The 22,669-nt window shown below is 41.1% G+C and overlaps 1 protein-coding gene across 3 annotated transcripts in view; it reads right to left on the bottom strand.

Moving 5' to 3' along the window:
* Positions 1-3,027: 3,027 nt before the first annotated feature.
* The window catches only part of MOB3B (MOB kinase activator 3B), a 92,308-nt gene continuing 72,666 nt past the window's right edge, over positions 3,028-22,669 (bottom strand). For 2 of the 3 annotated variants that reach the window (XM_061468789.1, XM_061468791.1), the window contains exons 3-4: positions 21,515-21,717; positions 14,733-14,878 (exon numbers count right to left, since the gene is read on the bottom strand). In XM_061468789.1, the coding sequence (XP_061324773.1) occupies positions 14,843-14,878; positions 21,515-21,717 (239 nt within the window). In that variant the 3' untranslated portion in view covers positions 14,733-14,842. Of the gene's footprint in view, positions 4,447-14,732; positions 14,879-21,514; positions 21,718-22,669 lie in introns of those variants that run through there. The other variant, XM_061468792.1, reaches the window with a different exon arrangement.

The following is a 22,669-nucleotide window of genomic DNA, read 5'->3' as shown; positions in this document are numbered from 1 at the left end:
TTTGGCTAAACCCTCAAAAACACAAAACACTCTCTACTGAGCTTGAAATACATGAAGAATCAAGATTGATAATTTCAGACTTCAATGTATACAACTACCAGGTTCTTACTACTGATTTGGCTTGGAATATTCTTCATAGTTATTTAAGGAATTATTTAATTTCTTCCAATACATAGGAAAAAATGTCAAAACACTGACCACTTGTCTATACCGCATCCCCCAGGGTTATCCCCTCTCTAAAGTAGTTAAAAGCATGTTACACAATAGCAAGCATGTATCTTTTTTAGACACAGTGCATCCTGTTTTGCTGGGCTGGCAGGTTCCTCTGGCTCTCTGCTTCTGCTCTTCTGAAGACACAATGCAAACACAATCCTTAGCCTCTCTTTGGAGGGCACAGGTGAGAGGTATCCTTTCTGAAGGCACAGAGAGGTGAGAAAGCTGCGTTTTGTAATAACATTGTCCTTGGGGAAGCAAAAAAGAAGATTAAAAGGAAGAAGGCCACCTCTGAGACCCCATTCCCTGAAAATGTGAGAAACCTGAAGAACACGGTGAAAAGGTAAAAAAAGGAACTGCTTTTTGTGAGAAGGCTCCAGGAGGTATAATTTATTCAACCCAAAGTACAAAGGTGCTGAAAGATCCTCCTAGTCTATTGTTAGTAGCACCTTGGTAATAGCGGCTCCCTGACTACAAAGGGTACTCTTCTCTGTGTCCTTTCCACACTGCTCCAGGAATTATTTCATACATGATCACTGGTACAGGGTTTACCTCTTAGGTTTCTGCATATCTTGAGCAGTTTTCCATAGGTCCTCACAGAGTTACACATCAACTGCTCTCCTCCTCTTTCCCTACCTTGTTGTTAATGAATCTAATGGTCAGGAGAGTCAAGTCTGGGGCACATTTTGCTGCTTAGAGCTTGAGGTTTTGGAGAAAACTCCTGTTTTTGTAAGTACCAAAGTGCTCTCAAATCTGATGGAGAATATCAATTTTACTGCTGAATATCAGTAAAAAAAAAGCCCCTTTGACAGACCCTGGAACTCCATCCTTCCTAACACTGAAAGGGAGGTGACATTAAGATTTGTTTCATGTTGCATTTATCACTACTGTGACACTAGTCTGTGTTGATACAAAGCAGAAGTTCACTACAAAATGCTTTATTACAGAGACAATCAATAAAAGCTATTAAGTCTTTAACCACCGAAGGCAATTTGGTATCACAGGAACCCTTCACACTCTGAAGTAAAGCTACGGTCTCAGTCAGCTGAAGCAATCCCTCTTACAGTGCCTTGAAGCTTAACACTAACAGCCTATCTTAAGATAAGTACAAGAGTAAAATAATTGGTTTTTAGGCAAGAAAACCAAGACCTGATTGAAAGAGTAGAAAGGTTAATAAACCCAACCCAAACCAAAAGAACAAATCCAAATATCTCCCTCCCATCAATCCCAGAATCATATGGAATGCTGGAATGATTAGGAACATACATAATTGGTAAGATCAGGAAGAAAGTTTTTCTCAGTAGGTGAAAATGGTGCCTCTGCACACAATCATGTTTAAAGTCAGTTCTCATTACATATCCTGAGGAATCACATAAATCAGGACCTGCATTTAACAACCAAACCAAAATTCTGTCCAGATGCGGCCCAGAGCCGACTACTGGTGCAGCTGGAATCCTTAAGTATGAGATTCAGTAGGATGCTGCACCTCTGTCCTCTGTGGGAAGGGAAATATACTTTCACATAGCGATGCTACGTTCCAGACATTATTTTTATTTGCATATCACATACCAGGCACAGGAAAAGAGAAACGGCTCACAGCATGAGATGGGCTGGCTCTGGCTGAATGCCTCTGCCGTAGAATCAAGTGCACCTGTTTGGAGGCATATTTAGCCAAAGGCCAAACTCTACCATTCAGAGGAAATTTATTTCATCACCTAGCAACCTCACTGTTCTCCCCAGTGGAATAAACAACCAGAACAAGTACATTTTGCACTTCCTTGTGGCTGGTTCAGCTCCCGGATTGTAACAGGTTTTTCTAACTACAGGAATTTTGGCCAGGTCAAACACAAATCCTCTAGCGTAAACTCTGCATTTCCTGATACAGTGTGCTGTACTAGAAAAGGAAACACAAGAGTTTATGACAAGCAGTTTCAGAAGAAGAAAAATACTCCAACAGATAAGTTTTGCATTCACAAGATCAACACATTCGCAAAAAGGTCATTAAAATACAATCCAAAGTAACTGGGAACAAATTCTACTTCAGACAGCTACAGTGAACAGACTCAAACCAGCATGTGGTAAGTAGCATAATAAGATGAAGGTATTTTATGCATATAATACCATGATTTTCAAATTATGTAGTGACTTTGATCTTTATAAAGAAAATTTCACACATTTGCATGTTTGTGTTAATCTTTAAAATACAGCATTACAGTATTGCCCAGCCACAAGAACAGCAGATGGCAACTGACCACACCGAAATTCAAGATCTGTAGCACCAGCTACAGCTCCATCACCAACAGTGCAACAGCCCAGGCACTTCAGAGGGGTGCAAGAAACCTTTTTGTACGCAATTAATGTCGTAATTCCAGGCAGCCGTCATCCACATGTACCATGTATGTTCTTCCACAGGTGTAACATTTCTCGTCTTTAAAATCAGGCAACTAAGCTTGGCAGCAGCTGTGGCAATGAATTCCACAAGCTAGTTATATCCTGCAAAAGTGCCAGCAGGCCAGAAGTTATCTGTGTGCACATTCCAATATCCAAAGAATTAACCCGATTGCAAAGACCACCAAAGGAGGTAGGAACACTACAGTCCATCCCCTTGAAAGCAAAGGATAATGCTGCTTGCATAATTTAAAGATGCAGAAAAGCCTTCACCCTAGCTACACTAAAAGCCCTTCGTCATGGAAAGGACAATCAATAACATTTACAAGCCCCAATTTAAGCAAGCAGGCAAGCAAATCAGAATGTACCACAATATGAGCTTGAAACTGCTGTTACTCTTTAGTGCATGCTACCCCTTCCATGATCTGTGAGATTTGCTTCTGATACTGTCTCAGAAGATGTAAACATACCTAACTTGAGAAGAAGGGAGCAACAGAGTTCAGCACTTACTCAGGAAGGAATAATCTTTCACAATAACACAAGTGTGCAAAATTCATTAGAAGGCACAAAATATGCAAGTGTGTTCCACTTGACTCCATGTACTCAGCTGTATGTCTCTTGTGATCTCTCTGTGAAATATTGCTTTAATATTCTTTTTTTCTTCTTGTTTTTTTAGAAGAAAGCCTCTTATCAGGGTGTATTTGGCATAGAAGACTTGATTTACTGCAATGTATGCTTCCAGGCTGTACATACATGAATTAGTTAAGTTGGCCTGAGTATTGCAAAAAAACTTTGCGTGGAAAGCAAGCCACACTGCTGGACACTGTTCAGATGCAACAGAGACCTCCACTTAGTCCCTCCCACTCTTTTATGTTACAGGTCTTCACTCCGTCTTCCTTCCAGGAAGTAACTATGTTTAAGAACAGTAACTAAAATTAAGTTTATTTTTCCCTGAAAAGATGAATGAGAGAGATCCTTCTTCTAAGAGGACAGGAGGATACCAAATCACATTGTTGTACTTCATCGGGTACTTCAGGAAAATGCTGAGTACAGCAAAGATACTGAGCAGATTTGCTGTCAGTCACAGGATGAATTCAAAGAATATATTTCAACACTGCAGAGCTGTATCTGGATTTCTACTCATGTAATTTAGATCAGAAACTGTCCCCTGTCACTCAATTCAGAGTCACAATGAAGCACATGCTGCCTGATCAGGTGAAGAATACAGCTGTGTTCCTGGAAATGCAAGTCTCGCTGGCATTTGGGAACAATGGCCAAGCCTTGGGTGGCCTGGTGATGGGGGGAGGCATTAAAGGCTAGACGTCTTCTGTGATTTCAGATTAACTCCAGATCATCTTAATACTCTGCTGCACTTGGGAAACAAAGCACAAACCAAGAAACAAAATAAAAAGAAAACAACATTGCTGCTAACAATCCAGTTTCATTCCTAAACAACTAATCTGGAGGTTAGCCCAGGGACCTGACCTGAATTTCAGTAAAGCTTTAGCAGCAGGAGCACATTCTGCCATCATTTGTGGCTGAAGAGGTTCTTATCCCTAATGGAGAAGTTAGATCTAATATGAAATTGATTCTTCTTTTTCTCAATAATCCATGTTGCTCAGATGAGGTTCCTAGCAACATATGCAGGGCTAAGAACACTGAAAGTGGTGGAAAGCATTCGTGAAATTAACTGTGGTTCCCATCTTTTGTGCTTTCATGGATTAACAAGCAGGCTCAGTCCACAAGGGCTGTGACATTCTTGAACTCTGCAGTAAGAAGAAAACTGGACTTTGCTTTTCTTCAGTGGATAGCCTTTTAGTGACACATCCTGGTTGTCATCTCTTTCTGTAAAACAAGAGGGGGAGATTTACATTTACATGTAACAAATAGCATTTGTTGTAAAGCCTGCACACACATCTTCCTAGTTACTATTTCTGCATCTCTGCTCTTGTTTTTATGTACCACTGTGGTTCTGTCCCCTCTGTCACATTCAACGACAATGAACATAACTGTCAATTACCATGCACCATTTTGTCATTTTTATCAGCTTTAATACCCTACTAATTCTCGAGGTAAATGGTGCTGCATCCCACAAGAAAGAAATTATTCACCTCCAAAAGCAAGACACCTGTCAATTTAATGTAAGAAAAAGGATTTCAATCACTGTCACTGAAGCTGTGGCCAACAGGAAACATGGAGATACATTCTCTGCCTACACATGGACACAAAGGGCACATGGACACAAATCTTCTTGAAGACTTGACCAGCGCTGAAGCATGGGGTCTTGGAGCACTCCCAGAGTCCATTAGGAACCGGGGTTTGGGATCCATACAGGTTTTTTTTCTAATCTGATTTAAGGGCACTCTGGCATAAACTCTCCAGTAAATACCCCATTCTGGAAAGAAATATCAGATGATCTGTCCAGTAGCCATCCACATACATGGCAGAAATGTGTGCTGTTTGCTGCCAAGGCTGAAGGCTGCCACATATAAGGGTCACCGTAGTTGTGCAGGTTTTCCATTTAAGTCCTCTTTCATATTGAGACCATGCAGCACTTCCCTTGGAGAATCTATTTAAATTTACCAAATTATGAGAAGTTTTTGAAAATCTTCTTAGCTGGCTCCAATAGTTTGGCATAAGATCACTAATATCTAATGCAAACAGCTTTATGACAGTTTTGCAACTCTATCTTTGTTCTCCCATGCAGAAATGTAGGACTTTTTCCCCTTCCAGAGCTTTAATTTTCATTTCTTGTAGAATCATAAACTGTCTTGCATCACTTATTCTTTTGCTACCATGCATGTAACAGAATGGAATAATGCCATTTGCAGCTGTTATAAAGACAATGGTAATTAGTACAGCAATTTATACAGTAAGGTGTGATCTTCACAGTGATCCATACAGTGATCTGAACTAGTAGTTGCTTCTCCTCTGACTTATTAAAGGTGACAAAGGTGAATGCTCATGGAAAAATCTGTCCCTTTTTCTCCTTAAATATTTTTGGGGCTTGAGGTGTTTAATTTTTCTTTTAAACATCTGCAGTTAGGCTTATGCCTTCAGAGCAACAAATACCAGAAGCATAACTTGATACAATTCAGCACACTGCTGGACAGCTTCCTAATGTTTTATACATAAGGAGATACAAAATGCCTCTCCCTCTTCTTTCTTTGAAGGATCATAAAGAGAAACTATAATAGGAAGTAAAGACCAAAATACAATTTATAAATACATAAACACCATGATAACTAGGTCTGACCAAAGTAGGCACCTAGAAGCTGGAAATACCCAGCAGCACTCAGTTTGACATGAAGCTCTTCCCAGGGAGGGCAGGTCAGTTCCACAAGCCCTGGTGTGGTTTGACATCACGCAGAACCATTATTGAGAGGGCCTGACACTGTTTCCAAAGCTGATTTTCCCATCTGAGGATGCCCTGTCCCAGCCCTGGCCACTCCCCAGCATCTGGGCTCCGACCTGCCTCTGTACAGGCTGCAGGGACACATGACTTGTGGAGGCTGCTCAGTGCCTTCCTCTCCAAAAATCTGCTGCTAGTAGAAAGGAGATGAAACATGCTCAGAAAAAGAGCACTTGTTGCCAAAGTCTGTGATTTCTTCCCAGTTTTAAATTATTCCTTTATCTCCCTTATCTGAAGATTAATTAGGCGCTAATGCTGCTTGAAGCAGCATCAATCTTTGTAGTCCCCTGCATGTCCATATTATACTATCAATAACCACAGCAGATCTGTGAGGTAAAACACCACCACTTAACTATTCTATGATTCTGATTCACTTCTTTCTCCATCTGCTGCTGAACAGATACTTGAAGACAACAGCATCTTATCCTGTTAGAAAAGCAGTAAAGAGGGTAATGTGGACACTACTGGAGTTGTAAAATTGGCCATCCTCCTTCAGAAGCAGTGGGAGGCAAACTGCTTCCTGATGGAATAACAAAACATCATAAGCAACATACTCAACAGGCAAAATGGGTCTCCATTCTTACCTCAAAGAAAAAAATGGCATCAGAGACAGGAGTTGAGGCATTCGTGTGTCTAGGCAAAGGAAAGAATAAAAGCCTAGGTAATTTATGCCTAAGACGTAACCAGACGGCTTTAAATGAGTTTGCCATGTGTTTCAGCCATATGCAGCTGTGAATGCTTCACTGCTTGAGAGTTATGAAGCATGGACCTACCATGCCATTCCTAACTTTTCCGTAGAGTCAGAATTTATTTTTTTTCAGTAATACAAACTCTCCCGAAGCTTCTCCCTCCCTTCATGTCTGGGTTTTTGTTTGGTTGGACAGTTATATTCAAGGTCCCTTACATTCATTACATCCTATTCCACCTATCTGGTCAGGAGAACGTTTCTGGCAAATGGCTCTGCAGTCTTCTCCCTGCTTCTACTTAACCAGCCTTCTGTTTCAACACCTGCTTGGCTTTGGAAATGCTCACCAAAGTTGTAAAGTCAGAATAATGTTAAAACTTACAAAACATCATCTCTGACTCAGAAACTTTCTCTGTGTTGATCTATATTATTATTGCTAAATGTAGGACACAGAAGTACAGACATACAGTCACACTGCATTCCTGCATATATTTGCTTAAGCTTTTACTGATTTCAGCCATGACAATGAAATGGATGTGCTTTTTTTAAACAAACAACAAACTAAGCAGCAAGCAAACAAAACCCGCATGATCCTTAAAACAGTGACCTGGTACATGTTTTGGAAGACTGATCTACTTCCAGTTGTTTGTTTCAATAGGGAAGAAAAACACACAGGCAATGGTTTCTCCAAGAGACAGATAAAGTTATGAAGGAGGCAAAGAAAAAGCTAGCTTACTTAAAATGCTGGTGAGAATGAGAGGAATGGTCATACCCACAGCATCCATCAAGGCATGCGGTGTGTTGCAGAGCATACTGCTGAGCTTTTAACAGAGCAAACCTCTCCTACTTGCCAAACACTCCTTCTGGGATGCTTACCTTTACAAACTAATCACCTGCTCTTTACAGAGCCTGATGGAAAATCCCTCACTGATTCTGATGAGCACAAGGGAACTTGATACACAGCTCCACTCTGCTTAACTCAGCGGAAAAGTCCCTCTCAAACCTCATCAAAGATCTGACTCCTTATTTGTTCTGGTGGTATACAGCCATTAAGTAAGCACTGCCTCTGATACAAACTCAAAAGCTGAGTCTTCTTCAGTGTTTCCGGAGTTGTTGCAACTTTGTGCTTCTCTGAAACTTCACTGAATTTGGCAAGGTGTAAAGGCATGTTCTTGAGTAATAACTATCACTTAAAAGCACACGAGGGTACTTCCCAAATGTGGGAAATGACAACTCGCGGCTGACTGACTCTTCTGAGAAGGCAGGAAAACTGGTAATGCTGACTCTTTGGTTTAAAGTACTAGGATACCCAGCTGCAGCTGGATATTAAATATAATATACAGGCTAGACAGACAACTTAGAGAATCAGACACAGAGACACAGACAGGCACACAAACATTTTTAGAGATATTTAAAACTTTCAAAGTCTCCCTGTGCTGACTAAACACACAAAACACTATTACCAGAAACTCTTCACACCAGAACTTTTGATACCAGATACGCTTCCTCTTGAAAATACATCACAAGATATTCCACAGCATTATTCTGTATTGCTGCATTCAGACTTGCCCCTGCTTTCAATTTCGGATTACACAATTGACTAAAAAAATGAAATCAGAAGTAAATGCTGCTTTCCAAACCCAAAATACAAACCAGAAAATAAATTCCTGATCTTATCTGTGTGTTGATTATGGCCAAAAACCAGCCACTGAGAAGAATTTAACACAGGACTCCCTTCTAAGTAGCTTAAAGAGAAACACTGGTCATTCTCTGTCAAGCCCTTTAAAGTACTGCCTCACTTGCTGGAGTTAACACTAACAAGCCACTTTGTAAGCACCAGAAATCCATCTGGTTTGTTATTATCTGTGATTTCACAGAAGGATTCATTCCTCAGTATTTTTCAGGGAGTACCAACCAACATAATTCCCCAGAAGAAGGGAGAAAAGCAACACACAGTCTTAAGAGGGCAATCAATCTTTATCTCTGATGGATACCTGGTTCTTTTCCCTCCCTACTGTTTTAACATGTGTGTCAGATATATTCAGCACATAAATCTATACCTAACTCTTTCAATTTCCACTCCTCAGCTTGTCTTTTCTGCAGGAAAAGAATTGGAAAAATCTGACATCTTACAGCATGCATGAGCAGATGAAGAAATCTTTTTAACAGGACAAATAATGAGTTCCCGAATAAAGAATCATATTCTTCTAAGAAAATAGTGTTGCTATGCTTACGTGAGTCAAATATGGAGTTGGAAAACATAAGTTGGAAAAAACCAGGTACCACCTATGTACCAGTATCTAATGGAAGCAAGTGGTCTGGAGTCTATGTCTTGTGCAAAAACTGATGGGAAAGTGAGTGAAGTGACAAGAGTAAATAGTATAAATGACAGTATCCTGTAAGAACACCAGAAAAGTTAATGCAATGATCATCTTCACTAAAAACAGGGCTGTTTTCAAGATCTGAATCCTCATTCAGTGCCCATGTCCCACCCGCCACTTCCACTTCCTCAAACCACAGCTGTATAGGGCTTACCACCTCCTGCTATTGCCAGTTGGCAAGCCTAAGGATGACCTGACAACAGCCTGTTTTAGCCACTTGCCAACTGTTTTAAACAAGGTGAGGGTGGAAGATGTGAATACAAGTATCTCAGCAGAGCAGTGGTTAGAGGAAACACATTGGCTCTTGACAGGTAGCGATACACTGCACAGACGTGTCCAATACCTTGGAAAACCTGACTGAGTAGCTAACAAGGAGAGGCCAGCAACAGATACCATGCCTAATTCACCTGTCCCAACTAACTGACTTAGAGAAAACAACCTTCCACATGTATCCTGTCACATACTCATGTCTTCAACCACTGCAACCCCCAAAAAACCCAACATTGCTCAGTCTTAACTATATTCTTATGGTTAAGGAACTTAACTGTATAACAATCCTGTGAATAAATACATAGTATTGGGCAAGAAGGTAATACATACTGCTTCTGATCTGTGTGGCTCATGACTGAGTGCACCATCAGCAAGTTTGCCAATGACACCAAGCTGTCAGTGCAGTGAATGCTGAAGGTAAGGGATGGGATGTGGAGAGACCTTGATACAGACAGCAGCCCTGCAGAGGAGGACTTGGAAGATTTGTCTGACAAGAAGTTCAACATGAGTCATCAAGTGTGTTCCTGAATTGTTCAGCCTGGAGAAGAAAAGGCTCAGGGGAAACCTTAGAGCAGCTTCCAGTGCCTAAAGCGGTCTATAAGAATTCTGGAGAGGGACTTTTTACATGGGAATGTAGGGATAGGACAAGGGGGAATGGCTTTAAGCTGTCAGAAGAGGGATTTAAATTAGATACTAGGAAAAAGTTCTGTAGTATGAGTGTGGTGAGACACTGGCACAGGTTGCCCAGAGAAGCTGTGGCTGCATCATCCCTGGCAGTGTTCAAGGCCAGGTTGGATAGGGCTTGGAGCAACCTGGTCTAGTGGAAGGTGTCCCTGCCCATGGCATGGGGTTGGAACTGGATGATGTTTGGGGTCCCTTCCAACCCAAACCATCCTGCTATTCTATGATCAGAAGGCTCTGCTGGAGCAAACACAAGCATCACCGGGACATACCTTTCTCCTCCCTACTCTCACAGACAAAAAAAGCAAGCTACACCCAAGGGGAATCTCATACACATGCAGAGAGGCTCATACTGGCTCAGTATGGAGCCAGTTCACAGGCTTTTTGTTCAGATCAGAACCACAGAATAAGTAGAGAAGAAGCAAAAGGATTAAAAGAACATTTTACATACTGTTCTTCAAAGCACAAATGGCTGTGACTTCTGCAACCTTTTTGCTGCTTTTCTTCACAAAGATTTCAGCAGTTGACAATCATTATGTGGACAAAGCTCTTTGCATCCTGGTCACAAAAGATGCTGTTTACTATGGAATACCACAGATCATGAGGTTTAAGTTCTGTCCTGTGCAACTAATCTATACTCAGACAATTAATTGACCAGGATAGGAAGGCTGAAGCCAGATTTGTAATAGCAAAGCCATTTGCAAAACTCCTTTCTTCTAGCATTTTTAGTTAGAAACACACCCTGAATCTTCACTTAGAAACTGTTTTCTCCAAAGTTACCTAAAAAAATTTCCTTGACTTCTTTAGTTACCCCTGCCTCCGTATACTGACAGAAAAAAATAAAAGACTGGCAATTTCTATCTAGTGAGCATATTGATCATTTGGGTATTGCATTAGGTTTCAGGATGTTTTCCACATGAGTGATTCTTAATTGTCATCATACACAGGACCAAATGAATTTCTCCTATGATTCATGGCAGTTACTCTGAGGCTATGGATGGCCTGATAATAGTCCCAACTGATGACTCCTGAATTGGTATAGTGATGTTTGCAGGATAAAACTCCTGTCTACAAACATAATCCCTTATCACGGATGACAAAGGCACTTTATCAACTAACTGCAAGTCGGAAGAGGATCAGGAAATTGTGCTGCAAAATGCACCTGTCAGTAGGGTTACATCTAAGTAGATACTCAGAACATGCATTTGGATGGCAGACTTGCTTAAAGGCAGAGTATTCCAAGGAGGTACTTTCACTTTCTGCATGTTTTTGTCTTCTGTATCTTACCTTACCAAATGGACTTTAAATGTGCTGCTTTTGGCATTAAGGTCACACAGAGTGGATAAGCAAACAGTAACGCCATAGCATAAAATTTTGCAGAAAATTTATCAGGAGACATGCTAGTTCTCTATTGTGAACTACAGTTTTGTTATATATAGTAGGTATTTTACATAACTGTTTTTATACACTAACAGATCTATTTAAGTGGGACAATAATTACATCTTTCCTTCCCCCCTTTTTTTTTACAAAACTGCCAAGTTCATTTTTTTCCTTTGGCAAACCAAAAAATTTGATTTGCTGTTTCTCAGTTTCCTAGTTTGTGTGGATTTAGAAAAACTAATAACAGCCTAATCCAACACTCAAGAAAACCAACAGTCACTAAACAAGTACTGTTCAAATTAGGAAAATATGTATTTTTTGTTAGGTAAAATAGCTTTCCTGGAACTTGTTCTCAATAATGTCTTCACAGTTGCCTTCTGATGCCAGTTAGGCTACTGGATTAAGTTGTTAAGTGCTACAGAAAGGAAATTATAGCTATTTTTTGAACAGTTTTCCAAAATTTCAAATTGTTTTGAGCTATAGGAAGTTTCACTTTTTTTTTAACAAGTTTGTTATTTGTGAAGATTGACAACAATCAGTGGATTGCTTCCTTGTTTCAGTCTAGTAAGGGCAGCTGATCTATGTCATTCACAGAAGCACAGGATATATCTAAACTGCAATGCTGGTGAAAAAGCTTTTTCCAGTTTCTGCTTGCTGTTAATGTGCTTTCCAAATAGAGCACAGACCATCAGCAAGGACCTGTTTTGCTAATCAATACAAGAACCAGTGTAAACGGACCCATACAAATTACAGATGGAAAATCACATCAGATTAAATTCTTAGTGGTTTTGTCACTTTCTGATTTCACTTACAGCGTATTCTCCACGGTTTTTCCTTGATGGGGCATGAACTGTCAACTCTGATTCACATCATCTACCAGTTACTAGAACAGGCAAAGTAAGGCATCACGTGGTTACTAAGAAGCAATTTTGGCTCTGACTCATCTGGGAATTTAAACACGGGCAAGCCCATGTGCAGAAAGCTCCCATGTGAGTACAGCAGGAGAAACACATATCCATTATAAAGCAAATAGTTTCAAACCCCTTTTTTATATCACACCTGACCTGGAATGCCCCTGTAATTTTTTGTGGTTTTGCAATCACAATTGCTCTTTTCTACTGTGTTTTTTTCTCCTTGTTGCTGTAACCAAGCCAGCTACTCCCCACAGATACTGAACTAGCATAGAGCAACAACTTAGTCTAAAGTTTCCTTTATTCTGGCCTTTTTTATCTTGTTTCTATAATCTCTTTGAAGTTCAAATGTAGTATTGTTTATTGCAAACTGCGAAATGCGGATTAATTTGGAGAGCCTCTTTTAATCAACAGGCTATAATTTTAATTCACTGGCTAAACTTTAAAACAAGACTTCTGTTGTATACTCCTCATCAGCAACAGACACTTGTACTTATGCACCCACAAAAGACAGGTAATTGTGTCAAAGCACAAGACAGCAGAGCAGTTAATCCAGAGCACTTTACAGAATAACTCCAAAAACTCTGATGAGATGAAGACACACAGAAAATTGTCAGCAGGAAAGTCATTCTGTCCTTCTGTTCTCAGCAGTGTCAGCAATACCTGTTCAGTTTCGTATGAATTTGGTTTTATTTCCTCATGCTCATTTCTAGAAATGCCGGAGCAGTTTCCCTTTGGAAAACAGACTGAAACACAAAAGCCTGAGAACAACAGTACTCCATCAGAGAGAAGGTCCATCTGGCTCAATAGTCTTGTCCCCAAAGTGGCCAATCATCAGTGTCTAAAGGACAGCCTATGAGCAGAGCAGGTCTACTTCTGCCAGGGTTCTGGGATTGTTCTAAGGCCCTTCTAAGTCACTCTAAGGGTGACTTACTGTGGCCTTTCAATACTTGAAGAGGGCTTATAAGATCAGGACAGACTTTTTAGCAGGGCTGTGTTGATAGGACGAGATCTTTTGCTGTGCTTTTTGCAGCCAGATTTGCCTATCTCACATTGGCCTTTTTAGTCATCAGCGTGCATGTAGTAAGCATAGGTAAAGCCCTTCTCAAAACTTCATTTGCGAAGTCAAGCCATGAATGAATGAATGAATGGTTTTAAACTAAATGAGGGGAGATTCAGGCTGGATATAAGGGAAAAAAAATTTACAGTTACTACAGTGAAACACTGGCACAGGTTGCCCATCCCTGGAAATATTCAAGGTCAGGTTGGACCTGATCAAGTTGAAGATGTTCATTGTAGGGGAGTTGGACTAGACGACCTTTAAATTTCAATTCCAACCTGAACTATTCTGTGAGTCTACAATTCTGTGATAACCACCAGTTTCAGCTGAGCTGGTGCCCAGCTGATCCACCTCTGGATCTGATAACACAAAGGCTAGTTCTGAAGGAAGTTGAGAGGGCTATCAAGTTAGCAGCAATGAAGGGCAGGATCGCTGCTTCCAGTTTCAGACTGCATTCATCATGGCTTAAAATGCTTGTGGAACTATGCCTTGTGTGATTTTTTTTTTTTAAATAGATTATGTAAGATACTAGCTTGGAAATGGCAGCGCTGTGTTTTCACAATCAATGCCATGCATATGGCAGCACTTCTGACATTCTGGCTGTAAGTACAAAGAAAGCTTTCCCTTTGCCCATGTACATGTTTTTTGTTGTTGCACTGAACTTGCCTACAATCCTGTCAATTAATACAATCATGGGGTCAGAGCACCCTACAGCAGCACACAAAGCAGCATCCTGTGTAACACCAGTGTTGGTGTAAAACACATGAACTTACCACCTGTATGGCACATGAACATACTACCTGTGACTGCAGGGATAAATTTTTCTTTGAATTTTACGTGAAGATCTGGAATAACTCCACTGACTGAGAAGAAAGTACCTCAGGTTCATATCAGTGTCATCGGGGCATCAATGACTCTCTGAATCATAGAATATAGGAAGGTAGAATTATGGTAATTACACAAACCCAGATGTGTAATTTCCTGAACACATTTATCTTTGAAATCTTCTGTCACCCAGACCATAACAGGCTTTAGCAAATAATATATAATAATACTTTCTAGGGGGAAAAAAAGAAGATAGAAAAGAAAAAAGAAACCCAAACAACTGAACAAAGTTTAAGGATTAGGTTAATGTATTAGACATCCGTCTCTTTACTTAGTAGGCTGCCTGGACAAGCACTAGAAATTTCACTCAGAAAGACAGCGTTCTAGAGAGACAAGGAAATTCCCCCGCATTTAGATGGTTGCTTTTAAACAGCTCCAAATATCGGATGAAAATATTAGCAGAAGCAAATCAAGCCAAAGGAAGCTTTTACACTGAAAATTATGGAGAATAAGGCAAGAAAATCTTACTGTCTTCGCTTATCCTGCAGATAAACTCCATCCTCATGGAGGCAATTACCAGCTTCACCATTTTTGTACACTGAGCTCCACTGACTGCACCACTTCCAGCCCCAATGCTATCCATTCGCTACTGCGGCTGACTGTCTCTGCATCTAAATGAAATCAGCATTTTAACAGCTATCAGAAGAGCACTTGTAAGTAATATCCTTTATTTTACTTCATTCAAGTGTAATTATTGCTTTCTGTTCTTATAAATAAAATGTTAATATAAAAAAAATTACTTCTGAGAAGAAGATGAACGTTTTAACAGGATGTGACTTACAAAAAAAAAAAAAAGCGGAAAATGAGTAAAGCAGATGGTCACATTCTTCTGTCTTTTACCCCGTCCTCTGAGGGAAATTTCACTATATGTTACAAAGTTATGTAGGGATCTGTTGGGAATCTGACTGGTTTGCAATATATTTTTGGTATTTCTGTAAGACCACAAAAGTTCACCTTTGCTCCGTAAGAGGTCACTACCTTGGTTAAACAAAAAACAAAAAATCTTGTTCAAAACTAGTAGATACTGGTATCTCGGGCAAACATTTGTGCATTTGATGAATCCTAGTAGCTTTGAGAGAAGCAGATATACTCAAACCACGTGAATAATTTCTTTCTATTTGGCAGGGTCCTCCTTGTGCATAACTTCCCATTGCTCACTGGCACAGTATAAATACTTGACCTGCCCACATTTCTGTAACTGTGTGGTTATGGAGACTTGAAATATACTTGGGTTTACAACCTAGATTTTTTATTAGATCATGAGTTTCAGGGTACATATTGAATATATAAGTGCATAAATTTTCAGGCCCTCTGTGAACTTGCACAGGTATCTAGAATCATAGAATGGTTTGTGTTGTAAGGGACAATAAAGATCATCTACTTCCTCACCACTCTCATAGTGAAGAAATCTTTCCTTATATCTAAATCTGAATTTACCCTCTGACAGCTTAAAGCCATTCCCCTTGTCCTATCCCTACACGACCTTGTAGAAAGTCCCTCTACAGATTTCCTGTAGGCCCCTATTAGATACTGAAAGGCTGCTCTAAGGTCTCCCCTGAGCTTTCTCCAAGCTGAACACCCTCAACTCTCTCAGACTGTCTTCAGGCTCTAGCTCTTAGATCATGTTTGTGGCCTCCTCTGGACTCGCTCCAACAGGTCCACGTACCTCTTATGTTGGGGATCCCAGAGCTGAACACAGTACTGCAGGTGGGGTTTCATGAGAGCAGAGTAGAGTGGCAGGAACACCTTTGACCTGCTGGTCACGCTCTTTTTGATGCAGCCCAGGATATGGTTGGCTTTCTGGGCTGCAAACCTGATCGTCTCCTACAGTGGGCAGTTCCTCATTCTCCTACTCCCTGCCTTTGCCTCCTGTGACTTGGGCAGTGTGGCTGCAGCTCCTGCAGTGAAGACCCAGGCAAAAAAGTCACTGAGTACCTCGTACCTCTCCATGTCATAGGTGATAAGGTCTCCCGTTTCCTTCTGGAGGGGGCGCACATTTTCTTGTCTTCCTTTTGTCACCTATAGAAGTTTTTCTTGTTGCCCTTGATGTCCCTGGCCAGATTTAATTCCATCAAGGCTTTAGCTTTCTTAACCTGATCCTTGGCTGCTCTGACAATCTGCACTCCTTCCAGGACACCTGCTCTTGCTTCCACCCTCCATAGGTCTCCTTTTTATGCTGATGTTTATCCAGGAGCTTATCTTCATCCATGCAGGCCTCCTAGTGTTCCTGCCCGACCTCCTCTCTGTCAGTAGGTATCACTCCTGAGCTTGGAGGATGTGATCCTTGAATATTAACCAGTTTCCTTGGGCTTCTATTCCCTCTAGGGCTTTTTCCCATGGCATTCCACCAAGGAGATCCCTCAAGAGGCCAAAGTCTGCTCTCCGGAAGTTCAGGGTAGTGAGCTTCCTACATAAACTGCTCACTGTCTTAAGGATCTCAAATTACACTGTTTTGGGGTCACCACAGCCAAGGGTGCCCTTGAGCTTCACATTTCCCACAAGGGCTTCTTGCTTTCACCAACAAGGAGGACTTTGTTGGTGAAAGCAATGTCCTGCATTGCACTTCTCCTTGTTGGCTCCTCTATCACTCAAGAAGGAATTTGTCATCAATGAATTTATCACTAATGTATTCCAGGAGCCTACTGGATTGCCTGTGCCCTGCTGTGTTGTCCTTTCAACAGATACCAGGGTGTCTGAAGACCTCCATGAGGATGATGGCTTGTGAACATGAAGCTATTCTTAACTGTCTGTAGAGGGCCTCCTTCTCTTGATTTCCCTGGTTGGGCAGGCTGTAGCAGACTCCCACTGTCATGTCCCCTGTCCCTGCCCTCCCTTTAATCCTGACCCATAAGCTCTTGGTCAGCTCCTTATCCATCTCCAGGCAGAACCCTGTACTGGTCACTGGTGGAGAAGGTGACACCCTGTCCTTGTGTCCCCAGCCAGTTCTCCCTAAACAGCCTGTATCCTCCCATTCCACCACTCCAGTCATAGCCATCTCACCACATCTCTGTAATGCTAATAAGTCACTGCAGGCATACTGCAGGCACACACACATCTCTAACTCCTCTTGTACATTCACCATGCTACATGCATTTGGATAAAGACTTGTAAGCCGGGCCTCTGATGAAGCTGACTTACCGGCTGGAGAGGCTGGTATTTCCTTGTGCTGTTATTCAGGTGCTCTCCTGCTGACCTGCGATCCCTCTCCAGGCTCTAGGCATCTCTTGCTGGCAGTAGCATCAAACTGGTTGTTATGGGATAGACTGAGATTCCCCTCACCCAGCAAGTTTAGTTTAAAGCCTTCTTCACCAGTTTGGCAAGCCTTTGAGCAAAGATACTCTTCCCCTTCCCTGACAGATGGACCCCATCAGCACCCAGTAGACCAGGTTCCTCAAAGCCAGTCCTATCATCTGAGTAGCATAGCAAAAAAGACCAAATTTTATATATACATATTTTTTTCCCGCCTATCTCTCCTCTTCAGAGATACAATTTAAAGTTACGATACTAACGCTCAGTAGTAAGAAAAAAGCTAGGTCAACACCTCCCACAAGTTTAAAAAAAAACCATAAAAATAACCTCGAAACTTTGTTCCTTTAAGTGAATTACATCATGATCAGATCTCTAAATTTAACACTGAAATCTCACCGCATTTTTAGGTGGTTGGGGTTTCTTTTACTTAACTCTGACAAACACAAGGCACAGTGCAATATCAGTCAAAATGCAGAGATTTAGAAATCATAAAAAGATACTCTGATACACACAGATGAATGCTGAGAAGCTGGGAGCAGACTTGGCTGCATCACCAACTGCTATCTGACAAAATGCACTGAGATTGAGTAACAAATCTCTAAGGCCTCTGAATCAGAGGGCTCTTATATGACTGAAGGAGAGCTATAGCTCTGGATTCTTTGTCTCTGTTCTTCTGTCTGACAGTCAAGTTCTGCTGGGGAAAAAGGACCCAAACAAATCACTCTGAGTTTAATGCCTCTCTGGCATTAACTTTATCACTTTTCAGAAGCCTTCAATTTCTAGTTTACCTGCCCTTCCTAGAAGTGATACTGCTGTAGCTGTGCTGACCCTCCGGTTTCATGACAGGAGTATGTGAGTGCAATGTGTATCAAAACCAAAGTGAGTTGAGACTTGGAAGGGAGGAAGAGAAATTTTTCACTGAATTAGAGCCTGACAAAGAAAGGTGTTTCTTCAACAAGGTTTTGATTAATTGTGGATTTTTTTCCTCACTATCCAGATCTGTAATGAAAAGCTTTGTTAACTGGCAATAAATTGACTAAAATTTCCTGAACCAAGATGTTGCTCATGACACAGAGTACTCATATTTCTTCAGTCCTACATACTATGAAATTTGTTGTTAGAGAAAGGGGATCACGGAAAGGAAGTAGAGAAGCATTACTTGCTGTAGCTGGACTGCCATCTGAACAGTAAGCTACCATACTGAGGCAGCTGCATTAAGATTCTCACTAAAGGGCACATTCAGGTGAAGTGTTTAAAGCACCCTACACAAGCAGACACCTACACAGGGTGAGGGTGGGTGGGATGGAGGTAATAGGCACCACACCGCCAGATAGTTTTGGCCAGGGGAAGAGGCTCGGAAATGAATTAATGTGCGAGTGGAAATAAAGCCAGTCACACAGGGAGCCACCACAAAGCAGATGCCACATCTTAAAATTCAAATCTTAGTTTATTCCCAGATAGCTTCCCCATGGAGGCAGGCCTTAAGGGTCTCCTGAGAACTCTCATGGTGTGGGCTGCCTTTTCTGCCTGTTAGCTTCAGGAAAGGACAGATATGCACTCAGACTTCTTTTCCCCCAGATTAACCAGTTGGACATACATTTTCTTCCTCAGGACCACCTGTGGGGTCAGTGACTGTGCCAGCCTCCTTTTCTGTCCCCACATAAAACAGGTCTACAAAAACTTGGGGATCTGTCAAATTAGCACAGTGACGAGGATGAGAAAAAGACATGCAGAATTTTGAACTATATCCCCCTCTTTGATTGCAGAAAGGGTAACTTATGTAACTCCTGAATGGGAGGGGGAACCCCATTTGACTCATTTGCTTCATTTTATCTTATAAGTGCTGCACTGGGTTGCAAAAGGCTGATAAAATCTAAAGAGCAAAGTCCTGCAGCCTAATATTACTATTCATCCTCTGCCTGCTTCCCCAGTCATTCCCCCTTCTTGAAGTTATGTTGATAAATCAGTTGCCTCCCGGTTTAATAAAGCTGTGGCAGTTTATTTAATCAGCTCTTGGCCCATTTTCTAATTAAGGGAGATAATGTGGACTCATTTCCTGCTATGGTGAATCTGGCAGGGCACAGGTTGTACTCAATGACTGCATTAAAATTCAAGAGTGTTTGTAATGTCTGCTTTTGTTTTAAAACTCCCTCCCTTCTCTCTGCCCAGCTGAAGACAAAAAGACAGATGTGTTATTTCTGCATTTCCACACTGCTGATACCCACACAAGCCAAGGACAGGAAGATGGAAGCAGGTGGAGCTTTGATAGTTTGCTGACATGGTGCTTTCCCAGGGCAGGTGAAACATTTTTCTGGGAGACTCTGCATCCCAGCAAAGTTAATAATACTGCATCATATGATGGTCCTAAAGATAATGTTGTGAAGGAAGGGAATGCTGGAATGCACACACCAGTTGGAACATATTAGCAGCTTGCTCTGCTGCTGGGCTTGGGCCACCTCCTGCACCACTGGCCCAAATCTTTTGTCTGTCCACTTAGTGCAGGAATATTGGAAGCCATAAGTGCAGCATTAAATCATTTGTGTGCTCTCTCTATTCCAATGTAAGCAAGAAACTTGTAATACCTGAAAACTGCCCCTGTTACTACCTCTGAAATATCCTACCTTGGATCTTGCTTCTGACACATCTCAGCACTTAACAGCTACAGCTAATCCAGAATCAGCAGTCTGGCAGGGAAGTTCTCTTTTGCAGGCCCTCCTTCTGTCCCTTAGGACGCATTCAGATGGAATATTAAGCTCTTCTATGTAGAAAGAAACCATAGGTACATTGCAAGTTATTGATACATGCCATAAGCAGTCTTTCAGCAGGCCTTGTGAACTGCTGGAAACAAGACCATCCATTTTGTCTGACTTTTCAGTCTTTTCTTCAATCCACATAAGCATATACATGTACCACACCTGCAACAGCTCCAATTCCTGAGGAAACCCAGGTAGAAATCACTTTGCCACACTTTCAGAAGTGTTTCATATCAACTATGAAATACACCTCCTTGCAACGTGCCTTTATGTGGAACAGCTGAAAATTTGACATGGTCCTGGTCAGCCCTTTCTAAGTGACACTGCTCTGAGCAAGGCTTTGGACTCCATGATATCCATAGCTGTCATAGAACCTCAGCCATTTTATGATTCTGTGGAGAAAAAAATAATAAATCCCACTGTTTCGAGCACTTCATCAATAGCTATATGATACTGTATTTCCAAACTCTGACACTTGGAGAAACATTGCCCTGATCACTTTTAAGTGCCAGTGAGGATTTGCAGGTAAACTGCTTCCTGAATTGCACCTTACTTTTCCTTCCCTGCTTACACTTTCATTTTATTTGCATTTGAAAGCAACAGTGAAAGCATTTCCATTTCTGGAGTCTTATTTTTGGAAACAATGAATTTAACTTTGATCTATTTCAGTCCAAATGGAAATGTCTAGTTTTGTTACGCTGCTAATTGTTTGAACCTCTGTCTCACTTCATCTGTCTCACTTAGATCCAGAGTGTGTTCTGGATGTTAACACACTCAATACCTCCACAAACAGTTACTTAAAGATTTAAAAAAAAATGAACAATTCACCTTTACACAGACCAGTCTTCCTTTCATATGTGTTTTGAGTGATTCGAGGGTGTAACTATTATGCTGTTACTGACCAATGAAAAAAGATAGAATAAAATATATATAAAATATGTAATACAGGAAGAAACAGAAGATAAATAAATCTCTATTTTCAAATGGCAGTATTTCCCACCTTATATTTTTCCATACAAAATATACTGCACTTTTCTCTTTCTACTGAGCCTACCAAGCATCACACAAATACTGCAGCAGATGGAATGGGCCTATGGACAGATGCAAGTGTTTATCCCTATAAACTGCCTGTGTTCAACCATGGATGTTACCCTCAGAGGAAACCCACTGCAACAAGCGTTGGGAAAGGCTCAGTGAAAGGAGAAGAAAAACTTCCTGGAGCTTTCCCCCCAACCCCACACTTACCAAAGGCTCTAATTCTTTGCGGTCGATGAGATTGAACTCTGTCACAAAATAATAAAAATGCTTGTAACAAGTATTGACGTGAGCCTCAGCCCCCATAACGATGATACGGTCGAAGTGATGGATGTAGACGTGAACAAACACCCGAAAAAGCCGGCAAAGTATCTTCTTGCAGATCTGAAGGAAGTTCTTCGGAAAGGGAACACCTGTGAATAGAGTAGATTGGATTGTCATAACCATCCTGTCATCCTCCCAAGACAACGGCTTTGGAGCAAAGTGTGAGTTGGAAATGCAAACTAGGTTACGACTTCCTAGGCCTCCTTTCCAATCTAGAAGGTCACTTAATGCACACATCTGACCACTAGCATCAAAGATAACCGAATACTTAAGCAACTTTAGTGAATCAAGACTGAGAGGTACTGGTCCTTTTTCCATGAATAATTTAATGGAGAAACATTCAGTGTTATAACGTTCAGAAATGTGATTTTCACTGCAGTGCACACTGTCCCATTAACTTCAATGGTTTTACAACCTTATATGGCTGGTTTGCATACTGATAGACACAGCGCTCATCCTAGAATTGACACTCTCCTGCTCATTTCATTCAACAGCGGAATTTCATAGCATCAAATTTTCAAATTTAATGATGAATTTGAAATAACTTGTTTGAAGGACACACCCTTTTGCTTTCACCTTCCTCCCAGTTGTGTGTACCAATCCGGCTGATCTTTTAATAGAAAAACTCTTGAGATGACACAGGGATAGCTCATCCAAAATACCTTCAAAGTTAAACCACTTCACAGCCAGAGACTCCAAAGCAGTAGCAAAAGCAGTATTTGCAAGTAAACAGTCGGGCATCCACAGCGTGGCACTAATAATTCCTTCAAAACTGCTCCTCATTAAAGACTTATGAATTGTATGGCATTGTGTATTGAGCTGTTCCAAAAAGCTAAAGAGTTTATCTTCTTTTATGATTGTCCCTCAGACATGATGACTTTAGTGCCATTGTCAAAACTGTACTGTTATTTTTCTTTGCTGCACATCCTCCTGAAATCTTAATAGTTCATGTTTTAGTCAGATCTGAACTACATAACTGTAAGTTATTGCTTCTTTTAAGACAAAAAACAAACATCACAGCTAGCCAGTCCCACACTTTCT

This window comes from Pezoporus flaviventris, unplaced genomic scaffold (assembly GCF_033815535.1).
Source record: "Pezoporus flaviventris isolate CSIRO_AGI_PZ_B2104156 unplaced genomic scaffold, CSIRO_AGI_Pfla_v1 ptg000050l, whole genome shotgun sequence".
Taxonomy (NCBI): domain Eukaryota; kingdom Metazoa; phylum Chordata; class Aves; order Psittaciformes; family Psittacidae; genus Pezoporus; species Pezoporus flaviventris.
This window is presented reverse-complemented; position numbering and strand designations above follow the sequence as displayed.